The 12,386-nt window shown below is 42.0% G+C and overlaps 1 protein-coding gene across 3 annotated transcripts in view; it reads left to right on the forward strand.

The window, feature by feature from the left end:
• Positions 1-8,398, forward strand: part of LOC126279071 (N-acetylgalactosaminyltransferase 7) — a 78,420-nt gene extending 70,022 nt beyond the window's left edge. For all 3 annotated transcript variants that reach the window (XM_049979528.1, XM_049979527.1, XM_049979526.1), the window contains exon 12: positions 6,734-8,398. In XM_049979528.1, coding sequence (XP_049835485.1) covers positions 6,734-6,874 — 141 coding nt within the window. In that variant the 3' untranslated portion in view covers positions 6,875-8,398. The remainder of the gene's footprint in view (positions 1-6,733) is intronic.
• Positions 8,399-12,386: the final 3,988 nt, after the last annotated feature.

The following is a 12,386-nucleotide window of genomic DNA, read 5'->3' on the forward strand; positions in this document are numbered from 1 at the left end:
TCTTATTGTCAAAAATATGATCATAAGGGTACCAAGTGAAATTTGTGACTGGATTGAGGACTTTTTGGTAAGGAGGGTGCAGCATGTTAGCTAGGACTCGTTAGCTAGGGCGGAGAGTCATCTTAAGATGTAGAAATAACTTTGGCGGTGTCCCAGGGTAGCATGTTTGGACCCTTGGTGTTCATGTTTTCAAGATGTATATTAATGACCTTGCACACAACATTAATAGTAACCTCTGACTGTTTGCAGATGATGCAGTTATCTGTAATGAAGCACTGTCTGAAATAGGCTGCATAAATATTTAGTCAGATCTTGATAAGATTTCAAAGTGGTACAAAGATTGGAAACTTGCTTTAATGTTCAAAAATGTCAAATTGTGCACTTTACCAGTGAGTCACACTTTGTATGGATACGAAACGGAATGATCACATAGGCGCAGTTTTGAGTAAAGCAGGAAGTAGACTTCTGTTTATTGGTAGAACACTGGGGAAGTGCAGTCAGTCTACAAAGGAGATTGCTTACAAATCACTTGCAGCGACCGGTTGTAGAATATTGCTCAATTGTGTGGGACCTGTACCGAGTAGAACTGACAGTAGACATTGAAGTATACACACAAGGCAACAAGAATGGTCACATATTTGTTTGATTACTGCAGACAAAGACAATCAACGAAACAGTCATTCTTCCCGCGCACCATACATGAATGGTACGGGAAGAAAGCCTAATAACAGGTACAATGGGATGTGCCCTATGCCATGCACCTCATAGTGGTTTTCAGAATGTAGATGTAGAAATATGTGATTTATTCTGTGCTATTGACAGTTGGCAGCTTTGGTGCACAGAGATTTTAATAGGGTTGGGTTGTTTGGGGTAGGAGAACAGACAGCGAGGCCATCAGTCTCATTGGATTAGGAAAGGACGGGGAAGGAAGTCGCCTGTGCCCTTTCAAAGGAACCATCCCAGCATTTGCCTGGAGCGATTTAGGGAAGTCACGGAACCTAAATCAAGATGGCCGGACGCAGGATTGAAACGTCGTCCTCCCGAATGCGAGTCCAGTGTGCTAGCCACTGCGCCACCTCACTCGGCTTTTTAATACAATGATGAATAATCCAGGTATGGAATGTAAATCGTGTGTGTGCCCTATAATGTGGCACTTGTCCATGATCCAAAACAAGCAAGATCACCTAAGGGAGTGGAGCAGTGCATGGGGGGGGGGGGGGGGACCAATTTCTGCCACTGTCTTGCACGGCTGGCAGTCTGAACCTCTCTTCCATACTCCTGCAAAAGCAGTACACATGGTCATAGATATTGCTGAACCCTTCTGGTTCCTGAGGAGGACTGAGATTAGTTTCTTCTCTCATTTCAAAATAAGAAAACAAAACAACAATAAGCAGTGCAGAACCGAAAGCAAGTAAGAATATACAATGCATTTGGTAATGGCTTATCTGCATATGCTTAAGGGCCAATCTTCTGCTGTCGCATTAAAGTGTGTGCATAATATTCCACTTAGCATTTTGTTGCTAGTGTCAGCATTGAGTGGCCATTCTCTCTCCTCCCTCCTTTCCAGTTGAAGGAGTAACAGCTAGGTCGTAGACAAGATAACAATTATGTACACATGTGGATCAGTTTCTATACATCTATATTTAAAGAAATAGTTATATATTAAAAACAAAGATTCCAAGACTTACCAAGCGGGAAAGCGCCGGTAGACAGGCACAATAAAATAACACACAAACACAATTACGAGCTTTCGCAACCGGCGGTTGCTTCGTCAGGAAAGAGGGAAGGAAAAGGAAAGATGAAAGGATGTGGGTTTTAAGGGAAAGGGTAAGTAGTCTTTCCAGTCCCGGGAGTGGAAAGACTTACAGACTTACCTTAGGGGGAAAAAAGGATAGGTATATACTCGCCCACGCACACACACACACACACGCGCTCACACACATATATCCATCCATCCATCCATACATACATACATATACAGACACAAGCAGACATATTTAAGAGTTCGGGCAGAGATGTCAGTCGAGGCGGAAGTGCAGAGGCAAAGATGATGTTGAATGACAGGTGAGGTATGAGTGGCGGTAACTTGAAATTAGCGGAGATTGAGGCCTGGTGGATAACGAGAAGAGAGGATATATTGAAGGGCAAGTTCCCATCTCTGGAGTTCGGATAGGTTGGTGTTGGTGGGAAGTATCCAGATAACCCAGACGGTGTAACACTGTACCAAGATGTGCTGGCCGTGCACCAAGGCATGTTTAGCCACAGGGTGATCCTCATTACCAACAAACACTGTCTGCCTGTGTCCATTCATGCAAATGGACAGTTTGTTGCTGGTCATTGCCACATAGAAAGCGTCACAGTGTAGGCAGGTCAGTTGGTAAATCATGTGGGTGCTTTCACATGTGGCTCTGCCTTTGATCGTGTACACCTTCCTGGTTACAGGACTGGAGTAGGTGGTGATGGGAGGGTGCATAGGACAGGTTTTACACCGGGGGCGGTTACAAGGGTAGGAGCCAGAGGGTAGGGAAGGTGGTTTGGGGATTTCATAGGGATGAACCAAGAGGTTACGAAGGTTAGGTGGACGGCGGAAAGACCCTCTTGGTGGAGTGGGGAGGATTTCATGAAGGATGGATCTCATTTCAGGGCCGGATTTTAGGAAGTCGTATCCCTGCTGGAGAGCCACATTCAGAGTCTGATCCAGTCCCGGGAACTATTCTGTCACAAGTGGGGCACTTTTGGGGTTCTTCTGTGAGAGGTTCTGGGTTTGAGGGGATGAGGAAGTGGCTCTGGTTATTTGCTTCTGTACCAGGTCGGGAGGGTAGTTGCGGGATGCGAAAGCTGTTTTCAGGTTGTTGGTGTAATGGTTCAGGGATTCAGGACTGGAGCAGAATCGCTTGCCACGAAGGCCTAGGCTTTAGGGAAGGGACCGTTTGATATGGAATGGGTGGCAGCTGTCATAATGGAGGTACTGTTGCTTGTTGGTGGGTTTGATGTTGACGGATGTGTGAAGCTGACCATTGGACAGATGGAGGTCAACGTCAAGGAAAGTGGCATGGGATTTGGAGTAGGACCAGGTGAATCTGATGGAACCAAAGGAGTTGAGGTTGGAGAGGAAATTCTGGAGTTGTTCTTCACTGTGAGTCCAGATCATGAAGATGTCATCAACAAATCTGTACCAAACTTTGGGTTGGCAGGCTTGGGTAATCAAGAAGGCTTCCTCTAAGCGACCCATAAATAGGTTGGCATACGAGGGGGCCATCCTGGTACCCATGGCTGTTCCCTTTAATTGTTGGTATGTCTGGCCTTCAAAAGTGAAGAAGTTGTGGGTCAGGATGAAGGTGGCTAAGGTGACGAGGAAAGAGGTTTTAGGTAGGGTGGCAGGTGATCGGCATAAAAGGAAGTGCTCCATTGCAGCAAGGCCCTGGACGTGCGGGATATATGTGTACAGGGAAGTGGCATCAATGGTTACAAGGATGGTTTCCGGGGGTAACAGACTGTGTAAGGATTCCAGGCGTTCGAGAAAGTGGTTGGTGTCTTCGATGAAGGATGGGAGACTGCATGTAATGGGTTGAAGGTGTTCATCTACGTAGGCAGAGATACGTTCTGTGGGGGCTTGGTAACCAGCTACAATGGGGCGGCCGGGATGTTTGGGTTTGTGAATTTTAGGAAGTAGGTAGAAGGTAGGAGTGCGAGGTGTCGGTGGCGTCAGGAGTTTGGTGGAGTCAGGTGAAAGGTTTTGTAGGGGGCCTAAGGTTCTGAGGATTCCTTGAAGCTCCACCTGGACATCAGGAATGGGATTACCTTGGCAAACTTTGTATGTAGAGTTGTCTGAAAGCTGACGCAGTCCCTCAGCCACATACTCCCGACGATCAAGTACCACGGTCGAGGAACCCTTGTCAGCCGAAAGAATGATGATGGATCGGTCAGCTTTCAGATCGCGGATAGCCTGGGCTTCGGCTGTGGTGATGTTGGGAGTAGGATTAAGGTTTTTCAAGAAAGATTGAGAGGCAAGGCTGGAAGTGAGAAATTCCTGGAAGGTTTGGAGAGGGTGATTTTGAGGAAGAGGAGGTGGGTCCCGCTGTGATGGAGGACGGAACTGTTCCAGGCAGGGTTGAATTTGGATAGTGTTTTGGGGAGCTGGATCATTAGGAGTGGGATCAGGATTATTTTTCTTCGTGGCAAAGTGATATTTCCAGTAGCGACTTCGAGTGTAGGACAGTAAATCTTTGACAAGGGCAGTTTGGTTGAATCTGGGAGTGGGGCTGAAGGTGAGGCCTTTGGATAGGACATTAAACAATGGGAAATCCAGGATGGAATGTAACAATATTATGAAAAGGAAAGTTGCTACTCACCATATAGAGAAGATGCTGAATGCAGATAGGCACAACAAAATGACTATCACAAGACTGCAGTTTTGTGTGTGTGTGTGTGTGTGTGTGTGTGTGTGTGTGTGTGTGTGTGTGTGTGTGTGTGCGCGTGCGTGTGCGAGTAGCAACTTTCCTTTTCATAATATCTGTTAAATAAATATTACTGTCTTAAGTTATGTCAGTTGCCGAGAGAGAGAGCTATTTCATTTTCTGGTGCTTCATATGTATAATTGAAGCAAAACTACATTAATTACAAAGTGCATGTGGCAGATACAGGGTTTGGAGAAAAATATGGAAGCACCATGAGAAATGCACACTTAAACACAAATGCAGGTGCTAGGGGAGCCTGCAGGTTGTGCTGTTTTATTTGATAATGAATGGCACCTGTGTAGTGTCCTCAACATGTTGCAGTGTCAGTTGTGGTCAGAACTGTGTCCTGTGTAGTTGGGAGTGCATTATGTCAGAGCTAAGTGAATTTGAACATGGGAAAATTGTCTGTGTTCATATGGTGGACGCTTCTGTAGTCAAGGGAGCTCGAGTGTTTGGTGACTCAAGAGGCACCATATCGAAGATTTATGCCAAATACAGAAAGTCATTTGGTCAGATGAGTCTTGTTTCACAGTATTTCCAATTTCTGGCCGATTTTACTTCCCAATAGTGAAACACAGTGGGAGTTTGGTGATGACTCGGGCAGCCATGTCATTGCATTCCATGAGCCGTGTGGCTACTCTGCAAGTCACGCAGCTTGCATCATTCAGACTGTTTTTGTGAGCACGAGGATGAATTATTGAATCTCCTCTGGCTGCCAGCCACCAGACCTCAGTATTATTGAGCCTTTGTGGCCTCTTTGCTTGATCGTTATCCATCTGTATCATCATTACCTGAACTTGCCAGTTGCTGTTGCTGGCGCCAACTAACCACTAGACACCAGCAACAGTAAATGCTTCTTCCCCAGGCTGTCTACAATGGAGGTTGGGGGAGGCATTAGCCCTCAATACATTTTATCATAGACTCTGGCACATTCGTGAGTCAGAAATTTTAAATACCTGGATATAAATGATGGGAATGGCTTTACCAAGTTTAAATGGAATCTTTCACCTTTTGACTCTTAAGCACCAGGAGATGCAAATTTAATTTGCAAAACTGGCCGTGTTCTCTGATAAAGAATTCTAACAGTCGCAACAGTCTTGTGTATTCAAATCATGGAATATTTTGGCTGTGGTTCCCCTACAAATAAATTAGTGTGTCCAACTATGAAAAATAATGAAGAGAGTGCCAGTTCATTATTAAGCTATTCCGTGCGACTACAAGACGAATTTTCATATATTTTTGTCATGACTAGGTAGTTTTCCTAAAACTGTGTACAGAAGATTACATACTCAGCAGCAGGTTTGTTAAACCCTGAAATAAAATTTAAAAAAACTGCAGACAAATACACTTCAGCAGGAACTTTCATATTTACCGTAGATTTTCTTTCACTGCAGTGGCTGCCCCAGCAAACCTGCCATTGTATTGCAAACACCATTTAATAATGGGAACTGAGCAGCGCAGTTTATCTTTTGTGGCTGGAGTTCACAATCTTTGCTGCTGGAACACTTTCCATCTGTTGGGGCTTCAATTACCCTCCATAATTACTCCAGTCTTGGAATCAGTTTGTATTATATTTGATTCATGCCCTTGATCTGAAACTAGCAATGAGAATCCATGATATCATCCTATTTCTGATTTTCCTCCCACCCTAGTGGTATGTTCATGATCCAGCTTCCTGTTATATGCCTGTGTTTTTCATAGAATATATGGCATTGTATAAAGCAAGGATAAATAAAATTACTCATATGTTGTAGGCCAACCACTGCTGTTTTAAGTATTATGATTTTCTTTAATACAAAATACTGTTTTGAGCCATCAGTTGGCATATAAATGAAATTGAAAATGGTAGTGCATCTTTGGACAATGTCCTCCTTTAAGAGTTAACTTGTACGGAAAACACACACACACACACACACACACACACACACACACACACACACAAAACCTGTGCAGCTCCTCCATGTACTCATCACAACCTTTCTCCCCTCACTCACTCCACTGAAATCTCCCTCACCTTATTCATTCTACAACACTGGTACAATGTGGTTGGCCACGGCAATATAGCCATTTGTAAGTGGGGTTATCCCCCTCGCAGTGTTGCTTACGTGCCTATTGTTCGTGCATGGCCTCAGCAGTACTGTGAAATGTTGCCTTTACTCCTTCTATTTTCTTTTCTTTTCCTCCTTTGCCTTTCCATTGACATGAATATTGTTTTTGAATAAATTTAATTTCATTCAAGGCATGGAAGTATGTGTAATTAGCTACATTTGTTTCAGGAAACACGAACACTGTTGCATCGAGTACATAAAAAGTGTGCAGCTCTTCACCCACAGACTGGGCACTTAACTCTTCTGCCTTGTGACCCTAACAACACTTACCAGCAATGGGCTTTTAAAGCGATCAGCCCAAAATGGTAGTGCCTGATGTTTTTAATACATATGTGACATGTTTTGTACAGGTTTGTACAGTAAAATGTTTGTCTTATACTGAATGAAAACTGTCCAGTTGCATAGTAAACTTTGTTAAAAGTGTGATGCACAGTTGGTGGAAATAATATGTATTTATCTCGTGATGCACAGTGAACTGTCAAGAATTTGTGTTGCTACTTAAAGAGTCAGACCATCGGTACATCTCGCAGTAGTGATAGAATTTTTAACGTACAGATCGTCCTCAAATCTAATTCCAAACTTTTGTGAAATGCATCAGAATTGCATTCGTGCTGTTAGTCATTGTTTTGTAATTATCATTTCTTCTAAAGAGCATTAGACATCACTCATCATCAATTAAGAAGTGATTTTACTAACAGTAATGTGAGGTACTTTAAAATTATTAATTGCTTGTTACTAATTACAGCCAGGAGAACAACTGGTAACAAAAATGCTAGACCACAACTAGAAATTGCAACTCTTTCGTTTTTGTATCTTTTTTCCAACGTATTCCCCACTACATCTTTGTCCTCATTTCCTGAGCTTAAAATTGTGATAATAAGGAATGCCAGAACACTTACTTTTTATCCATACAATAAAATAATTTATACTAAGCAAGTGAAATCTCTGTGTAGTTTCAGATTTCGTAAGTTGTGTGTGTGTGCGCGTGCTTGTATAGACGGGAGTCAGTCTATATTTCTTGACTTGTATGTTTGAGGTTTGGGGAGGAAGGTTAATTTGGAAGAGCCTTGTTACTTACAGAGTACATCATCTGCGACTGTCTCATTCCTTCAAATTGCTCGTAAAATGTAGACTAAAGTAAAAAAAAAAAAATATATGTACCTTAATAATAAGCAGCAAGGGAGTGTGTAGCAGTAGAATTCTGATATTCTACTCAAAGTAAAATATGATAATAGTGACTAGTGACGACAGTGACAATGTGCATGTGTATGAGTTAGGAGGATCTTGAGTGCCTTATGCAAGTTGTAGATCATAAACTATCGTTAACGCTGTATTTAGAAACACGCAGTATTGTACTAGGTTGTGAAACAAGTTTAACATTCCATGTGTGTAACTATTCTGATAATGATAAAATTTGAAGTCACTTTCCTGGCCATTATTTTCAGTGAGAAAACATGGTGCTAATCACTGTAGAATCCCATACATTTGTAATTGTACTGTATGTTATACAATTTATTTCTGCAAATATTATAAATGAAAATTTATTTCATATACTCTAAAACTGAAAATACACACATTTATCCTCTTTTGACATTTACTGTGAAATGTGAGAATAATGCATAAAAATGTATATTTGGTCTTCCTGTGAGGAATTAGGAGCTTTCTTTACCATTAGTATTGTTGAAATGAATAGAGGTTTTTCAGAGAATATTACTTACCATATAATGCATTTGACAATCATATCAATTTATGTACTTCGTCTTGTTTCTATTGTTTGTACTGTTGTTTTTGTAACACTAGAAATTTTTACCACATACAGAGAAATATTTTATATTGTTAGCCTTTTATTTCTTGTAATGACCATAGCCCTTGAAACTCATTCTGGGACCATAGCCCTTGATATCATTAGATTGTAAATCAGCATACCAGTTGTACAAACTAACAGATGTTTCCACAAAGATTACTGGTCACTACAGAGCATGTAATAGGTGACGGAGGAGTACACAGAGCGTCTTAATTATCAATCAAACAATACTGGACATTGTGGACATTGGTAATGGTCTTCGTCTTGAATAAATTTGAAAACACCCCTAAAAGAGGAAGTAAGGATATTTCCACTTGAAAAGTAGAATATCTTGCCCACATCAGAATCTATTTTTCTTATTAAAATATTTATACATAGTCAAATGATAGAACATTAGAGATTGCTGATTTAAAAGGGCATCATACTTAACAGTTGTGTGTGTTCCATTAGATAAATGTTATGACATGGAATGTCAACTGAACAAACCTAATATGCCTATTTGAAATAAGTATCAAGCCTATGGGCTGGCCATTTGCAGATTTATTTCTGTTCTAGAATTCTTTATTAAATGTTTTAGGATTACAGTCACGAATAACTTAAAATGGGATGATCACATAGATAATGTTGTGGGGGAAAGCAAACTAAAGTCTGTGATTTATTGACCAAAGTCTGTGATTTATTGGCAAAACACTTAGAAAATGCAAAAAGTCTATTAAAGAGGCTACTTGGAGTATTGATGTGCGATGTGGGAGCTGCACAGATAGGATTGACGGAGGACATCGAAAAAGTGCAAAGAGGGACAGCTCGTTTTGTATTATAAGGAATTGGGAGAGACTGCCGTGGATGTGGTATGCAAATTTGGGTGGCAGACATTGAAAAAAAGGCATTCTTCATTGCTGCAGTATCTTCTCATAAAATTACAATCACCAACTTTCTCCCTATAGTGTGAAAACATTTTGTTTTTGCCCAACAACATATGGAGAAAAGATCATAGTAATAAAATAACAGAAATCGAGGTCACACAGGAAGATACGTGTTCATTTTTACCACACACTGTCAGTGTGTGGAAAAGTAGAGAAAGAGTCGAAGGTGGTTCCATGACTCGTCTGCCAGGCACTTCATTGTGAATTGCAGAGTCATCATGTAAACGTAGGTAGTAAGTAACCAGTAAAACCTGATCTTTACAGATTGAACTCCCCTGTATAAAATAGTTTCTAGCTTCTGGTTATTTTACAAATCAGTTAATGTGTTAAATGTATCGTGTTTAGCATGTAAGTGACAAAAAGTTTTGTGAAAGTTGAAATTATAGAAACTTAAGCAGCTCTACATACATCAGGTTTTTTTATCAGTAAGAGCTTAGAACTTTCTACCCTGTATATTATTTATTACTATACTAAATTAATAGGGGCTGGGGTGGGGGGATATTTTTGATGGAATGATAGAGGGTGAGCAGCTGATTCTGCCTGCAAATTTAACAATTTTTTAAATTTTTTCCTTTATGTTTACTGTGAGACCTTTGTTTTCACCAAATTTTGTGACTCTACATCAAGAGGTTTTAATGAATGAGTTTCCAAGTATCAAAATGTGTGGTGTAAATGGCCGTATCTTTTGGCTGCATTGATTTCACCGTTAAATGTCTATAGACCATAGTATGTGACATAAATTTCAACCTGATACGTCTACTCACTACTGAGAAAAAGGGATCTTTACAGACAGATCGACAGACGTTCTGATGAAAAACTGTGTCATATAACTACAGATTAACAATGTAAGGAAATGATAGGGTAGGGAGGGTTGAGGGGGAGGGGGAGAAAAGGGAGAGGAATGGGGAAAGATGGGTGGGTGCATTGGCAAAGGGTGGCACACAAAGAGAGTGATTTATCATAAGAGTAGGGGAGGGGATAGGACAGAGGGTGTGGAAACTGTCAGGTGAAGATGGCTTGGATATCGAAGTAGCCATTGAAATTAAGCAAGTTCTGTTCAGCTGCATATTGTGTTATATTATATTGTGGTTTAAGTTGCTCTTGGTAACAGTGGCCATTCGTCTTGGTGTACAGCTGGTTAGTAGTCATACTGATATAAAAAAATTGTGCATGATTGCAGCAGAGCTGGTATATGACATGACTGCTTAAACAGGTGGCCCAGCCTCTGATGGGGTAAGATAAGCCTGTGACAGGACTGGAATAGGGACTACAGGGTGGGTAGTTTGGGCAGGTCTTGTATCTCTGTCTTCCACGGCGCAATCCTTGTGGCAAGCAGTTTGGATTGGGAGGGGGATAGAGATGGACTAGGATACTGTGGAGGTTGGGTAGTCAAAGGGACACCACTTTAGAAGGTATGGGAAGCATCTTGTGCAGGATATCCCTCATTTCAGGGCATGATGGGTAGGTTATCAAAGCCCATTACTGGGTGACATAGGCCTTCTTTTATGGCTGGTTTTTGGGGGTGGTGGGACGATTCAGGGTGAGAGGAGGTCTGAGGGATATTGCCTGTCTGTGAAGACCTGGTTGAGATCCTCAGCATACTGGCCGAGGAAATTCTTGTTATTGCAGATACATCGTCCCCGGGTGGCCAGGCTGTATGGAAGAGGTTTTTTGGTGTGGAAGGAATGACAGCCGTCAAAATGCAGGTATGTTACTGGTTGATGGTATTAATGTGGACAGAAGTGTGGATTGCACCATCAGAGAGGAAGAGGCTAATGTCCAGGATGGTGGCACACTAGGTGGAGGCAACCAGGTGAAGCGAATTGGGAGGGATGGAGCTGGATTTGTGAAGGAATGAGGATAGGATGTATTGGTCTTTAGTGCAGATCATGAAGCTATTATGAATGGAACTGAACCAGGTTTGGCATTTTGGGAGTAGAAAAGTCTCCTCTAAATGGCGCACAATCAGACTGGCGTAAGAGTGCCATGCAGAGGCCCATTGTTTTATACTTTCCCTTCAAAGGTGTGGTAGTTGTGTTAGGATAAAGTTAATATGATGTATGAGAAACAAGGTAGTGGGTTTGTATTATGAAGGTTGTTGGGAGAGGTAGTGTGGCAATAACAGTAAGACCATGGGCGTGGAGGATGTTGGTGTATAGGGAGGTGGCATCAACTGTGACAGGGATGCAAGAGATAAAGGGATGGGGATGGTGGAGAGTCAGTGAAGTGAGTGGTTGACATCTTTGATGTGAGAGGCTAGGTTATTGGCAGTTGGTTGGAGTTGTTGGACAATTAGGGCTGAAATTTTTTCAATGGGGAATACAATAACCAGCCACAACAGGGCATCCAGGATTGTTAGGTTTGTGGATTTTTGGGATTGTATAGAAGGTAGGTGTGCGGGGTGTCAGGGAGGGAAATTGATTCATCTGAGAGGTTCTAGGAAGGGCCTAAGACTTTAAGCAGGGGTTGGAGGTTATGTTAGAATGGTATGATGGGTTCAATCTATCAGAGTTTATAGGTGGAGTAGTCAGATGATTGGCAGAGGGCTTCTGCCAGGTAGTCACTAAGACTCATTACAACAGTGGTGGAACCTTTGTCTACAGGTTGGATGATTTGTTTGATTTTAGGCATTGGCAAAGGCAATGTTCAATAGCTGTAGGACCATGGGCATGAGGTGTGAGGAATGTTTGTGTATAGAGAGGTGTCGAGTAGGGACGCAAGAGATAAAGGGGTGGTATTGTGGAGAGTCAGTGAAGTAAGTATCTTTGACATGGGAGGCTAGATTAAGGGCAGTTGGTTGGAGGTGTTGGTCAATGAGAGCCAAAATTCTTTCGGTGGGGGACAATAACTAGCTAGCCACAATGGGGCATTCAGGATTGTTGGGTTTGTGGATTTTGGGGAGCATGTAGGAAGTGGATGTGCTGGGTGTTGTAGGGGTGAGGATGGAAATCGATTTAGGGGAGAAGTTCTGGGAGGGGCCTAAGGCTTTAAGCAGGGACTCAGAGGTATATTGAACTTCTGAGATGGACTCACTTTTGCAGAGTTTATAAGTGGAGTAGTCAGATAATAGGCACATACTTTTCGCCAGATAATC

The sequence above is a fragment of the Schistocerca gregaria genome, chromosome 6 (assembly GCF_023897955.1).
Source record: "Schistocerca gregaria isolate iqSchGreg1 chromosome 6, iqSchGreg1.2, whole genome shotgun sequence".
Taxonomy (NCBI): Eukaryota; Metazoa; Arthropoda; class Insecta; order Orthoptera; family Acrididae; genus Schistocerca; species Schistocerca gregaria.